Source organism: Typopeltis vanoorti, chromosome 6 (genome assembly GCF_054136105.1).
Source record: "Typopeltis vanoorti isolate ZY-2024b chromosome 6, IOZ_Tvanoo_1.0, whole genome shotgun sequence".
NCBI lineage: Eukaryota > Metazoa > Arthropoda > Arachnida > Uropygi > Thelyphonidae > Typopeltis > Typopeltis vanoorti.
The window spans coordinates 55,751,620-55,767,787 of NC_143554.1; the positions used below are offsets into that span (position 1 = coordinate 55,751,620).

Consider the following 16,168-nt stretch of genomic DNA (forward strand, 5'->3'; position numbering starts at 1 on the left):
GAAAATTCTCTGTTATAATTCATTTACAAAAAAAAAAAAGTTATAAAATACCAAAATTTAATATTTTAAAATGTTAACCTTTTAAAATATTTATCTTAACTGAATTTTAAATAGCGGTAAGTTCAAATCATTTAGGTAAGGAACAAAAAAGAACCAAGAGTTAAATAATAAAATAGTGTGATGTGTGAGGGATAAGGAAAAAGAATCGATACCTAAATCATATATCACTATTTAATTTTGATATTTTAATAAAGTATGAATAAAGCATAGCTTGAAGTTTTGCATCCCTTCATGGCTTGCACCCTAGGCTGTTGCCTAGTTTGCCTAAATGGTAGCACCGGCCCTGTATGCAGGTTACTTTACATGGGGAGGAAAAATTTACAAACAATTAATGGTACTGCTATGGGTTCCCTCCCCCCCCTCCTGCTTTAGCAAACTTTTAGATGGAACACTTTGAAAACAAAGTACTTACCACAGCTACATACAAGTCAAAGAGTTTATAAAATTGATTCAAACAGGCACCCTTTGAGAGCTAACGAACTTCTGTATGGAGCAGCAAGTGATTGAATTCTTCATTGTTTTCAATACAAAATTGTCCAAACATTCAATGAATGACTTTTGATTTTGTTGAATGTGTAACTACATAATGTAATGGCCTGTGTAGGCAATCACTCAGGTATTTGGCAACTAAATGGTGATGATGAATCACACAGTGTACATTGAATGCATTTGGTGGCACCTCTTTGAAATATGCAAGAAAACCACGAAAGCACTCTACCATCGCTGGAGCACCATTGGTAGCAACTGACAAGATATTATTCAGAGGGATTGAAATATCAATTCTCCTTTAGTCAGCAAATTTTTAGCAAATAATAATTCTTGGCAGATTTTTTATTCTTTAATGTAATGTACACATGCTAAAAGTAAGGCTTCATTTCCTGGAAAAGTAGACTCATCAAGTCATATAGAGTCATATAGATACTCACATAATGATTCTTCAACTTCCTGGCCATTTCATCAATTCTTCATTGCACTGTATTATTGCTCAAAGGAAGTTTCTTGGTAGGCTGGCTTGTGCAGTACAGTGCGTATGACCTCACTAACAGCTGATAGAATTAGTTCTTCACCAACATTATGCGGTTTTCCCAATTTAGCAATTAGTAAGGAAATGTTGTAAGAGGTGTGCAACCCATCATCATCATCTAATTTGGATGTTGGTGAAAACATACCTGCCAATGTTGGTTGTTTCAAAAATTTTTCTTTAAAGTGCTTGAAAATACAATAAATCCTTATCTCTTTTTATCAGCATGAACTTTTGTCAAATGTTCATCTAGTCTTGAAGGCTTCATAGATTCATTCGAAAAAACGTTTTTGGCAAATCAGGCACATTGGTAATGTTTTATTTGTAGGCGACTGAATAAAGCCATATTTCAAATATTCAGTATTATATTGTCTACATTTCTTCTTGGGTTCAGCTGTGATATCTGATAAAAAAAAAAAAAAAAAAAAAAAAAAAAAAGTTAAATTTACAAAATTGTTAGAATGCAATTTTTCTCATACCTAAACCAAATTATTTTTACAAGAAATTTTCATGTGAGTGTAAAAATATTCAAGTGAAACCTGCTGTTTTTTAAAACAACAATAATTTGCTTTGTGTGTAATCTGCGTAAGTAAGGTACTGACTAGGTATCGAATATGCACTAAAATTTTTATGCACTACATCAAATTGCTAACTGTTTGTCACACAATTCAGAAACAATCTAAAACCGATTTCTTACGTCTCACGTATTTATAGTATTATATAGTGAACAAGTCATAACATGCACATGTTCCTGTTGATGCATACTGGACTTGCAAAATCCCGATCACTTGAAAGTGCTTGCCCATCAACACTTTTAAGACCTGTCGTCAGACTTCAATGCTGATCAGCTGTAACTTGCATTTTGTACATTTCTTTGAAAAATAAAGCAACCATTACAACATTTACTTACGTTATACAACAATTATATCATCAAAATTTTGGATGATAAATTTTTTCATCACCTAATTTTTGTCCTTTCTGCTTTCATTGTCCCCTTTTGCTCATGAGGCCCCCCCCCCCCCAAGGGGACAATACCAGCCATTGGGAACCACTGGTTTAAGGCATAGCTCAATGATGTTTTTGGAGAGCATGGACCCCCCCATGATGAGTCTGCTGCTATGGAAGTCAGATGTTAGTGACAGTAATAACAATGAAATGCTGCATCCAATGTACAGTGTCCTTTTCTAAATCTATTTTGATATTCTAGTAATATTTTTTCACTATATATATTTTTTTTTCAATTTTTCATTTATTATTCTACTATACATTTTGTAGCATAGATTTGGTAAACTAATTCCTCTGTAATTAGCAAGTTTTCTTTTATCCCCTTTTTTAAATATGTATCACTGTACTGGTATTCTATTCTGTTGGTATTTGATAACTTGTATATGTCAAAAGTTTTTTTTTTTCACTTGGTTATACTATAAATTAAAGATGCCAAGACTGGACTACTTGTATGTAGAGGCTAATGACTTCACGTCAATTGCCTTATTATCCCATAATGCAAGGCAAATGTCTGTAAGGATATGTTCGTAATGGATATTCTAAGAAAATGGTACAAAGAATACTATTCTTTGCTCTTGCTCCACAACAGATCTCTGACATTCACTACATAGCCTTCAGTTTCCATCCCTTATATTGGCAAACATTCTCTCAAAATCACCAATCACCTGAAATCTCATGACATAAGAGCGGCTTTCAAGTCCATTGTTACTATATGAGCTCTGTTACATTCACCTAAGGACAACAACCCTTTCGACAAGCATCATGGCGTTTACAATATTTCATGTTCTTGTGGCCTTACTTACATAGGACAAATATCTAGAAGTTTGGAAATTAGACAAAAAGAGCATATTGGAGACATTAATAACAACAGAGAAGACAGCTCAGGCCTAGCTTTCCACTTCTCTCACACTCACTGCAATATTGAATGAGACAAGAGCTCCATGCCTTACATAGAAGACAACTTCAGTGCCTGCAACATCAAAGAAGTTATAATGGTTACTTACTCATAAAGCACAGTCAACAGAAACCGAGGAATGATTTTATGTGATATTTGAACACACGTCAGACTTTTAACTCTTCTGCCAACTATTATGTATACCTGAACAAACCTGTACCAGCTTCCATGCTTCATGTATTTCTGTTGTTTCACTTTTGTGTAACGGTTCTTACATGTTTTGTTTTAGTTATGTAATGGTTCATGTTTACTGCTTATTGTATTTATTTTTTTCCTAACCCAGAAGCCACCAGCATATGTGGTGAAACTAGTCAGTTTAACTATCTATATTATCACGACCTATTAAACCCAGTGTTAGTTATCATTTGTCACATACTCAAATGATTTCTGATCATTTCTATTATTGATATGCTGAACAGAAATTCTAACTTTGAACAAAATGAGATGGTAATTTTGCTGTGATTTCCAAGCACATTAACATTGAAATAGCATTTCATCTTTGTATTAGTCCATTCATCATGGCAACAGTAAGTCGTTAATTTTCCTGCAATTTTGCTTGGAATGATACCATCTCTGTTTTCTTATTGTAAAAATCATGAATCATCCTCATCACATTTCTGTCAGCTATAGGAAGCTTATTACATGACCTTGTTATGTCTTCTTGAATAAAACTTGATTTTATGAGTGCTCTTTTTGATATGTTATCAATAGTGCCACTTCAGAAATAATATGCCGTAAAGGTTTTTTCATAATAGATGTCAGTGGTTTGATTTTTTTTTTTTTTTTTTAGGAGCATTGCCTTATGTTTCCGTACCTTTCTTCCAAATTTAATGTCATGTTTTGTTGTTTATCATTGTCGAAGTGTTTCTTCTTTAATTTAATTTTGTTGAACATTTAATACATTGAGCTTCTGAGTTTGCTATTGCCTCGAAAAATTCCCTACTGTTTGATTCTTTGGTATATTTATTTTGTATGCTTATATTTTTTAAACTTTATACATTAAAATTTTTCAAATTTAAATAAAAATAGAAACCAAAATCTTCCTAATAAAATTATCATTTTCATTACCATGCTGTATTCATATGCTAATGTATAGATCTGTAATGCACAGGCCTTGAAGAATAAGTTGCATTGTAGCCACAAACTGCCATCATACATCCGTAAAGATCCTCCCCTCACACATACACTAAATAAATCAGCTTAATTTTGATTTTAAATGTCAAGAAAATAAATTTTTATTAAGCGAATGTTAATCCTTGGCAATGCAATATTTTAAATTGTCCATTGTAGATGTTTATATATATATATATATATATATATAAACCAGTAATAGTTTAAATAGTTCTTATTCTAAATTCACTGTTTATGTGTAGTGTTTAAAATAATAGATATGGTGATAAACAGAACATTATTAATAGATGTAAACAAGAAGTATAAGACGTAGAAATTGGTGAAATTCAATTTTTTTGTAATCATTGACATATAAAATATAGATTTGGACTCATCAGGTTTAAGTTTTAGATTACATATTGTCAGATTAAAAATTAACACACTTGCAGAGTCATTCCAGGCACTTAAATCTTCAACTCTAGCCTGCAGGAATTCCTTATCAACTACATTCTTTGTTAGTATAACTTAGCACTATCAGAAATAGCTGGGTATCACACTTAGGACCCTCCTCAGCATCATTAATATACATATTGCAGTGGCTCAAGTAGAACCATGTGGTAGACTACTGTTCATGTTCCTCCTCCTCGTAGACTCCATGTGTAGAGACTTAAGTGCTGTGAGGACAATGATGTCCTCGTAGACTAAGCAACATCATATATTGGTTTCTGATGCCTATCAATTAACCACTGTCTAATCCATGTGAAATTTATTTTGCAAACCCATCCCTCTGATTTTGTATAACAACCTCTGATGTGGAATCCTCTGAAATGCCTTAGATGCTGTATACAATCCATTAAGCCTCCAACATGATGTCCACTCTATTTGGCCTCATGGCCCAGACAAATTAGACTCCTTCCTCAGTCACCTGAATAGCCTACATCCAAGAATCCAGTTTACGATGGAAAAGGAAAAGAACAATTGTTTACCCTTCCTAGACACCTTAGTTACATGCCTTCGTAATGGTACACTGTCACAGGCAGATACATTCACTTCACAAACTCTCCCACCACTACCCCGCTCAACAATATGCCATTATTAAAACTCTTACCAAGAGAGTCCACAATCTTTGTTCTAGTGGAACCGCCCTTACAACTGAGCTTGATCACATACACAACATTTTCCTCTCCAATGGCTACAGTAATCACAGTATTAAAAAAATAATCAGTTCCTCCCTCATTCCCCAGTCTTCTCTTCAGAAAGAGTTTAGAAATGCCATCACCATACCCTACATTCGTGGCACATCCGAAAAAATAGCCAAGATTTTAAAAAAGTACAACCTACACACAGAATTTAAGCCCCACCACAAACTTGCTACTCTTATCCGTTCTACAAAAGATCAGATCCTTCCTCTCTCAGTGCCTGGAGTTTGTAAAGTACCCTGTTCCTGTAAGCTGGCATACTTTGGACAGACAGGCAGATTAGCAACCATCCACCTGGAGGAACACAAGTCATACATCTGCAACTACGACTATGGTCAGTCAGGCCTGGCTGACCATGTCTTGGATATAACCCACAGGATCTCATGGAAAGAAACCACCATGTTCCACCACAGCAAATTCAAAAAAAGAGAGACTATTCTTAGAATCAGAAGCAGCTCTCAAAAATCAACCAAATCCTAATAAATATGGTTGCATTAAGCTTCCCTAAGATTTGGGAAACACTTATCACCAGAGGTCCTACCTTACATTCCAGGCCATCTACAACCACCCTTAGAGGGTACCCCACCTAGATAGGACTTTAGTGTCACCCATGTGGTTGGGCTTAGTATTGTGTGGTATTTGTGTATATGTTACATTAGTCTTTTTTGTAATCTCTAAAGATGTCTGTGACTGAGACGAAATATAGGAAGTATTAAATTCTGTTTTAATCCTTTCTGAGTGCTGTATAGAATCCATTAAGCCTCCAACATGATGTCCTCATAGACTCAGCAACAATCATATATTGGTTTCTGATGCATATTTTTGATATTTTAATTTATCTAATTTGTAAAATAATTTTATTTTCAACAGGATATTTAAAACCTCAGCAATCTAGTCAACAGATTCTTCGGACTTGCTATTACATTTTACCAAGAAGTAAAGCTGATCTCATGCCAGATCAAATCAACACAACACTTTGTACCCATATATTACTAGGATTTGCTAGTGTGAAGAATGATATCATTGTACCTTCATATCCTGAAGATGAAAAAACGTATAGTATTGTAACAAAACTGAAGGACAAGTACCCTCATTTGAAGATAATGTTATCTGTAGGTGGAGGAGACAATGAAGGTGGTTTTTCAGATGCTATAAATTCAGAAACAAAGAGGATCAGGTAAAATGCTAAATCAATTTTTTTAGATTTTTTTTTCATATTTATATAATTTATAAAATTATATAAAAATTTATGTAACTTTATATAAAATTATAATCAGTAGTATCAGTTTTCGAACTCAGAAATGTGTTTTGTTTTGGAAGTTTATTTCCCACTTGGTGAGACTATAATAAATTTAGTTTGATCCTTTATCCAAGTGTAGGCAAACAAAGTTTGTGCCTGAAGTATCATCAGGACCGGGGCAACTCATAGTAAAGGTGGACCAAGTTCTCATCACTCCTTTTCTCAGTATCTCCCATAATGCAAAGCATATTCTCCTTGTGGACATGTATAATGCTATGCATTAGATGGTACACCTTTTGGCAACTGGTGTAAGTAAATATGACCTCTCCATTGCTTCTGCCTTAGTATCACCATTTCTAGGTCTGGCTCCCACTGATGAGACCTCAATAAAGGTCGAAACCGGTCTGGGTTGGCCATGGGTTCACCACTTTCCCCACCCTTGGCCAACTTCTTTATGGAGACCTTTGAAGAGAAAGCCTTAAACTCAGCCCCACAAAAACCTACCATATGGCTTCACTACGTTGATGATGTGTTTGCTATTTGGCCACATGGCCCGGATTCACTCCTCTCCTTCCTAATACACTTAAACAACCAACACCCTAGAATCAGGTTCACCCTGGAAAAAGAGGAAAACAATAACCTCCCCTTCCTAGACACACTAGTCACCCACCAACCTGATGGAACCTTGGTTTTCTCAGTTTATGGAAAACCCACCCATACAGGCAGATACATTCACCAACAATCCCATCCCCCCCACAACAATATGGAGTTATTAAGACATTATTCAACAGGGCAAAAATAATCTGTTCAAATGATCAAGCCCTAACCACTGAACTAAATCACATCCATGACACTTTCTCAGCCAATGGCTACCCCCCCCCAAAAAAAAAAAAAAAAAAAAATCCAGAGAATACTTAACCCAGTTATCCACAACCCACCACCCCCTCCCCTTCACAAAAAAGATTACTCTAAATCCATCACCATTCCCTACATCCGAGGCACCTCGGAAAAAATCAACAAAATCTTAAGAAAACATGACTTAACCACTTGTTATAGACCACATAGAAAATTGGCATCCCTTATCCGCTCCACTAAAGACCAACCACTTCCCCTAGACCTACCTGGTGTGTACCAGGTCCCTTGCAGCTGTAAATTATCTTACTTTGGCCAAACAGGCAGGACAGCAAATATCAGAATCTCAGAACACAAGGATTACATCCGATTTCACCAGTACAGCCACTCTGGGCTTGCGGACCACGCTCTGGATACTCGCCACAGTCATACACCACAGCAAGTTCAAGTATGAAAGACTATTCATGGAATCAGCCTCAGCCCTTAGGAACATGCCAAACCTCAACAAATTTGGATGCATGAGACTGCCCCAAATTTGGGAAACAATTATCAGAAGAACTTCAGCCCAAAGGCCAAGAACCACCAATATAGCCCGCCAGGGGGCACCACCAGGGCTTTAGGAAAACATTAGCGTCCTAGCTTCAGTTCTCATTTGCTGTTATGTAGTACTTGTGTACACGTGTCTTTGTATTAAGTTCCCAAGAAGATGGCAACGTGACGTGTGCCGAAATATCGGAAAGTATATATTAAAGTTTATTTAATTTATATTTCTAGTATACGCTATCAATTCCTTAAATATTAGTTATCATGTTTGACCAGCGTATAAGCCTCTCAACAAGAATAATGATCATCCATGGAGATTCCTTCGCACGTAAGGCCCCGCCATTACGGCAAACTGAAGCTTAAGTTATCCAGACAACTTAACCGTCTGGCATTCCTAAAACGCTGCCAGGATAATCAAGTTATCCCAAACTGTGTAAAATTTAAACACCGCTTCGTCTCACAGAAAGCTCTCCGTATCTACAACCGGCAAGCCAGGCTTTACTTCGGGAGCAAATTACCGCTACACGCGCTTCCCTAGCCGACATAAACAGAGCTATTTTAGCACTAGGGAATGAGCTTTCACATACGCTTAAACATGAACTTTGGTCAGTCCTACATGACGTCTCGTGTACAGCAGCTAATAAAGAATTCGATCGAATACAGAGCCAACATATCAACAAGTTTGATAAATTAATAAAGAACTCGGCGTCCAAACCTAAACTACAAACCAACACTGTAGTTAACCTTTCTTCAGTTATCCTGAAGCCTGAAGCACTCAACGCTCTATCACGTGGTCACAACTTCACCATTGCTCCTAAGAAATTACCGGCCGAGGAATTAATGATCCAAATTGAACGCGGAATTCGCCAACTTCCAAGCCACATCGCCAACGATATTCGATTGGATGTAGCCTGTGTTCTCAAAAAAGCAAAACCTCTAAAATCCAACATATCTACTAGTGAATACAAGTCATTACAAGAATTGAAGAGAAACAAAGAAATAGTGATCACCAAAGCGGATAAGGGGAACGCCACTGTGGTACTCAACCTTAATGACTACACAGGTAAGCTCAAGGCTTTGCTATTAGATCAATCCACTTACCTCCCCATTAATTACAATCCCACCAACTCACAGATTAGAAAACTCCATAGGCTCCTTAAGAAGGTTACTTCTTGGCCTGTGGAGGTTACCAACAGACTAAAACCCTATAACTCTAGACCCCCCCCGCATATATGGGCTCCCTAAAATACATAAAGAAAATGTGCCATTACGTCCCATAGTGGATGGCATTGATTCCCCCACTTACAAACTAGCCAAGCGTTTAGCCAAAGCGCTCTCACGCTATACTGGCAACACACCATCACACATAAAAAACTCAGCCCACTTCAAAGCCAGTATAGAAAACCTTACACTGCAACATAATGACATAATGGTCAGTTTTGATGTCTCCTCCCTATTCACGAATGTACCCCTCAAAGAAACCCTAGAGCTAATCCAAGCTAAATTTCCTCCCGATATCTCAGCCCTATTTCAGTTTACAATAAACTCAGGCTATTTCGTTTGGCAGGAAAAATTCTACAAACAGATAGAGGGGGACAGCCATGGGTTCACCACTTTCCCCACCCTTGGCCAACTTCTTTATGGAGACCTTTGAAGAGATATCTCAGCCCTATTTCAGTTTACAATAAACTCAGGCTATTTCGTTTGGCAGGAAAAATTCTACAAACAGATAGAGGGGGACAGCCATGGGTTCACCACTTTCCCCACCCTTGGCCAACTTCTTTATGGAGACCTTTGAAGAGAAAGCCTTAAACTCAGCCCCACAAAAACCTACCATATGGCTTCGCTACGTTGATGATGTGTTTGCTATTTGGCCACATGGCCCGGATTCACTCCTCTCCTTCCTAACACACTTAAACAACCAACACCCTAGAATCAGGTTCACCCTGGAAAAAGAGGAAAACAATAACCTCCCCTTCCTAGACACACTAGTCACCCGCCAACCTGATGGAACCTTGGTTTTCTCAGTTTATGGAAAACCCACCCATACAGGCAGATACATTCACCAACAATCCCATCCCCCCCCCCACAACAATATGGAGTTATTAAGACACTATTCAACAGGGCAAAAATAATCTGTTCAAATGATCAAGCCCTAACCACTGAACTAAATCACATCCATGACACTTTCTCAGCCAATGGCTACCCCCCCCCTCCCCCAAAAAAAAAAATCCAGAGAATACTTAACCCAGTTATCCACAACCCACCACCCCCTCCCCTTCACAAAAAAGATTACTCTAAATCCATCACCATTCCCTACATCCGAGGCACCTCTGAAAAAATCAACAAAATCTTAAGAAAACACGACTTAACCACTTGTTATAGACCACATAGAAAATTGGCATCCCTTATCTGCTCCACTAAAGACCAACCACTTCCCCTAGACCTACCTGGTGTGTACCAGGTCCCTTGCAGCTGTAAATTGTCTTACTTTGGCCAAACAGGCAGGACAGCAAATATCAGAATCTCAGAACACAAGGATTACATCTGATTTCACCAGTACAGCCACTCTGGGCTTGCAGACCACGCTCTGGATACTCGCCACAGAATAAGATGGAAGAAAGCCACAGTCATACACCGCAGCAAGTTCAAGTATGAAAGACTATTCATGGAATCAGCCTCAGCCCTTAGGAACATGCCAAACCTCAACAAATTTGGATGCATGAGACTGCCCCAAATTTGGGAAACAATTATCAGAAGAACTTCAGCCCAAAGGCCAAGAACCACCAATATAGCCGGCCAGGGGGCACCACCAGGACTTTAGGAAAATGTTAGCGTCCTATCTTCAGTTCTCATTTGCTGTTATGTAGTACTTGTGTGCACGTGTCTTTGTATTAAGTTCCCAAGAAGATGGCAACGTGACGTTTGCCGGAATATCGGAAAGTATATATTAAAGTTTATTTAATTTATATTTCTAGTATACGCTATCAATTCCTTAAATATTAGTTATCATTAGTACATTTAGTTCTGTGGATGGGCTAGGAGTTAATCTGGTTCCTTTCTCTGTAGAAACATAACATGATACTTATTCAACCCACTTCAAGATTATGCCGAGCATGATGGTGTTTTGCATTGGGTAACAAAATTGTCTGCACCTGAACATATAGATATATACCATTTTATTACTTATTTATGAGAAATGTGACTTTTACCATTGGTTAACCCGAATATCCATAGGGTCTTGCTTCCCATCAATGTGATGTCAGTAAAGATCAAACTGATCTAGAAAGTAACTATTCTTTGTATTGTAAGACAATGTACTGACTTTAAAAAAAAAGTGTATTCTACATTATGTGATACTTAGTTAACTTCACTGCAAGTTAATGATGATCCTACACAAAAAGATGCAAAGATATTACTTGGATACAATTTGTTTGGCTATATCAGGGTAAAATATGAATGAAAAGAAAAATATAAGTATAAAATCAGCTAGTATCTGCTTATTTGGAATACCATTCATTCATTGATAAAATATAACGCGTTCAGCTGTAGGTGCTATGAGCATGACTGTATATATTATTATTATTATTTTATTTATTTATTTATTTATTTTTGCATAGTTGCCTAGTTTTTTTTTGTCATTTGTTGTTTAAGAAAGTGATCAGCTATTATTATGGTAAACAACATCACAGTGAATGAATTCACTAACTAACATACTGCTGAAAAGACTTGTCCTAAGTATCAATACTGTTTTAAAAAAAAAAAAAAAACTGTATAAACCTTGCATTAAACAGTTTAAGATATATACAGCTTTTAGCTGTACAGTATTCTTTATTTTCAGTTGAGGGGCAAGGGGGACCGCATTAAGATGGTTGAGCCTTTGCAGCTCAGTCAGTAGTGAGAGTGCTCTTTGGTTGGAAAGACTTAGGTTCATATCCTACCTAAGATTTGAACCTTTATAATGCCCATTTTGGTTGAAGGTTAGTTAGCTAGTGTCAGGTGAAGAAAGGGTTTCCTTCCCAAAGTCAGGTTTTTCATCTCATTACCTACAGAACTAATTAGAGAAAACATACAATTGCCTGACATAGCAAACAATTTAGATTAACTGCCCATCTTAGCATTTATTTCTATATTAGGCTAAAAGACGGCTCTGTGCAGGTTATTATTACCCTAATAACCCATGGAGTCAAAGCTCATCTATGAGGTCTGCTTGTTATATCTCGCCTTAACCACATTCAAATTGCAAGACACCACACTCATGCAAGGCATTCCAATCATTCACAACTCTGCATGCAAAAAAGCTGCTTCTAACTCCCCTGCCCACACCCTCCTTATACAGCTTCCAGGGATGACCTCTGGTTCTCCCTTGATCTCTCACAATTTTATGAAAAACTTCTTCAACGTTGATCGTATAACAACCCCTTACCAACTTGTATGTCTCTATCATATCACCCCCTCTTCTTCCTATCCACTAGACTCTGTAAATTGCATCTTCTCAATCTTTCCTCATATTCATCATTCCAGAGATCAGAAACTACCTTAGTCAGTCTCCTTTGGACCCTTTCCATATCTCTTGATCCTTTTGAAAACCAGGTGACCAGATCTGTGCACAGTCCAGTGTGGCCTTATACAATGGAAAAAGAATCTCCTTGCTTGTACAAGTCAGTGTCCTCCACATCATTCCCAAAAAATTTGTTGTATTGCCCTCACAGTTTTAGCAATGTGTTCTCTAAATTTTAGATCCTTATCCACTATCATCCCAAGATCACTTATTTCCTCCACCTAAAACAATATATTCCCACCAAGTGTAAATTCTACATCCTATCTTTGTTATTTGTCTATTCAAATCTTCTTGTAAGGCCACAACATCTGCTCTATTCCTCATAGTTCATCCCAACTTTGCATCATTTGCAAACAACTGAATATCCCCCATCGAAATTTTCCCCAATATCATTAACATATAGATTAAACAGCAGTGGTCCTAAAACAGATCCCTGAGACACATCACTAGTGACTTTCCTCTTCCAGGATATTGCTTCCACATACACAACTTGCTGATACCTTTCAGATAGCCAATCTCCGATCCAGTGTGCTAATCTAACCAACCCCATCTGCTCTAGTTTGACTATCAACTTATCATGCAATAATCTATCAAAAGCCTTTGCAAAATCTAAGTATACTACTGTGTATCCATCTCCTTTGTCCAGTGAAGCCATCACCTTATTGTAATAAGTTCCAGTAGTTCACTACTCTCCAAAAAAAAAATCTATTCCTAATAACACTGTTGCGAACCATACTTTAATACATTTTCCAGGGATGACTTCTTATTCTCACCTTTCCTGCTGTGCACTGAAAAAAGTCTTCTGTATCACTCTTATAAATCTCCTTTAATAGCTCATATGCCTCTACATGTCCCCTTTTATTTGCCTATCAGCTAGATTTTGAAGCTCACAGACTTTGCTGTTCTTATAGGGAACATAGACCTGCTATAATCTTGGTCACTCATCTCTGAATCCTCCCTGCAGAATCCAGGTGACCAGATTGCATGCAGTAGTCCAGATGAGGCCTTGTTAAAGCCTAATAAAGGAGAATAACCTCCTTATCTCTGCTTCTCAAGTTATTCATCAACTGCCACATAATCTGATATGCTGTTTTGACCACCTTTGCATTATGTCCTCTAAACTTCAACTGCCTGTCTACAATCATCCCAAAATTCTTGGCATCAATTTCTTGCAGTTGGTTTCCATCGATATATTACACAGCTTGTGACATCTTCTTTAAAGTCCATCACCTTATGCTTGACTACATTAAACTGGCAGTCATTCATCTTTGCTCATGCTGCCAATTGTAGGTAGGAAGTTAGTAATGATGTAAATTTTTCATTTAGTACTATCATATCCTGTACACCCCTTGAGGATAAATGTCAGGAATTTGATGATGATGTCTTTTGCACATTTCCCTCTCATTGCCATTTTGTTCCATAGCACTAATGACGAAATAGAGAATTATAAGAATACTGTCTAAAATTTAACCAAGCACTGTGTTCCTATCACAGATATCACACAGTAACACTCACTCTAAAAATTACACAATCTCATCACACAATAAATAGAAATTAACTTATCTTTAAAATTCTTTTTTTAATGTATGCAATTATGGATCACAACTAGATCACCAGTTTATGTTTATAATTCCCTCATGCCAGAATTCATAAATATTCATTTTGATAAGATAGTGATAGCAGCAGAAAAAAATTGGTCAAGAAGCCTTGCTTAGGAATTTGAAAAAAACTCTTTGCACTAATACTGATTCTAAAGAAAGAGCCTTCAGATAATTCATTTTACTGAAATGAAGAATAAAATAAAAGGTGACCATATGGATATATTTTAAGCAGTGCAATGTCAAAACAGCTTGTGCTATAGATCATGTAAGGTCTGAATGCTATCAGTCACTTTCAAAATTTATTTAGAAGTTTCATACTGGACATTAATATGCACTTTATATCCAGATATTGCTATTTAATTCTTCTTTAGATTAAGTTCAGTATCTGAATAGACACACTTTTAAGGCTTTTCTTCATTACATTCAACTTTCACTGTATCAGACTTTTAAATACCACACAAATAGCTTGTTAGGGTGGATAGTTTCTATAGTGAATTTCCTTTAGAACATCATCATACCGGTGGAGTGTTAACTGAGATTTTTTGGTCTAATTGTAATTTCTGCTACAAATTTAAAACCACATTTGAGACATAACTTTCAGATTAGTGTTACTAGGTTTCTGTGAGGCCTCTGAGAGCAGATAAGTTCAATGGAACTCAGAAGAGGTCTTAAGTAGTTAAAGGCAGCTCATGCTAAAAATCATATACTCTCAAACTATTGATTCTTTGAAACTTCTTTTAGAAATTTCATGGTGCAAACATTAGTGTGCATACTTCTTGGAAAAGATTGTAGCAAAACAGGTGTGTGAAGATCATCGGAAAAAGACCCAAATGAGGGCCAAGATCCAGTTAATAATAATGTAAACTTAATCATTTGGTGCTATCATAGTAACCTGTACATTCCTTGAGAGTGCATATCAGGAATTTGATGCTGATTATGATGAAATTTCTGATTTATAAATGTTTTGTTTTTTTCCTAAATAGTAAAACATTATTTTGTTCCATTTTAGATTTATTTCATCCATTATATACCTTTTGAATAAACATAATTTTGATGGACTTGATGTTGATTGGGAATTTCCAGCTTGGGGTGGATCACCACCAGAAGACAAACCAAACTTTGTACTTTTTATGAAGGTGATGTATATTGACTTTATAAATTTCTTGTTTAGAGACAGAATATGATTTCAGTAAGGATATCAAAGTTTAAATGTAAAAATGATTATTTGAGAGGTAGTTCTTGGAAAAATGTCATTTTTCCAAGAACTACCTCTCATTTTTATTCATTTCTATAGAGAAATGAATTCTCATTTTTATATAGATATTTAAAATTTAATTTTACAAAGGAAATTTGTATAAGAGAGCCTATCAAAAAAAAAAGTTTGTTGATCTGTATAAGGTATTAGATTTAGTTTATCCATGCATCAGTCTGTGTACGTGAAACAGCTAAAGAATGGACAAACTGATTTTGATTAAACTTCATATTTAAGAACTGGATGAAAAATTTCTGAGTAATTTCAATTTCTCTTAAAATCAGATAGTAATAGCTATCATTTTAATGAGAAATGTACAACTTTAAAAAGGAATATATCTTCAATTTTATGTTGTATGCACGTGTGCTTGTATTTCCTGACTTGCTGGGAAATAAAAATCATCTCTTGTCCATGGTCACATTGAAAAATCTCTCTCTCTTTGGCATTCAAATTAGTTTTCAGTGTAGACAGAGGATCTCTGAGCAGTTATATACCTGGTATATAAAATATTGAAGAAAGAATGTTGAATTTGTATGTATAATATTGCTTTATGAATATTCTTACTGACTTAAAATGTAATATTAATAGTTTTTGAAATTAAGCCTTATTTCCATAGAGCTGTACTGCCAGCTACAGGTATTTTTTAATATACGTATTTTCACTTACTTATGCTGATAGGCACAAGGTGTTGCATTTTGGAGTGCAGGGATATAAGGCTATATTGATGAGCTCTGCTTCAGGAGGTGGATGAGAATTCAGTATCTGGGGT

At 36.3% G+C, this 16,168-nt stretch overlaps 1 protein-coding gene across 1 annotated transcript in view; it reads left to right on the forward strand.

Moving 5' to 3' along the window:
• The window catches only part of LOC150105465 (acidic mammalian chitinase-like), a 205,298-nt gene that overhangs the window by 87,178 nt on the left and 101,952 nt on the right, over positions 1–16,168 (forward strand). The window contains exons 4-5 of the mRNA XM_090394835.1: positions 6,221–6,527; positions 15,157–15,283. Of these exons, the coding sequence (XP_090250961.1) occupies positions 6,221–6,527; positions 15,157–15,283 (434 nt within the window). The remainder of the gene's footprint in view (positions 1–6,220; positions 6,528–15,156; positions 15,284–16,168) is intronic.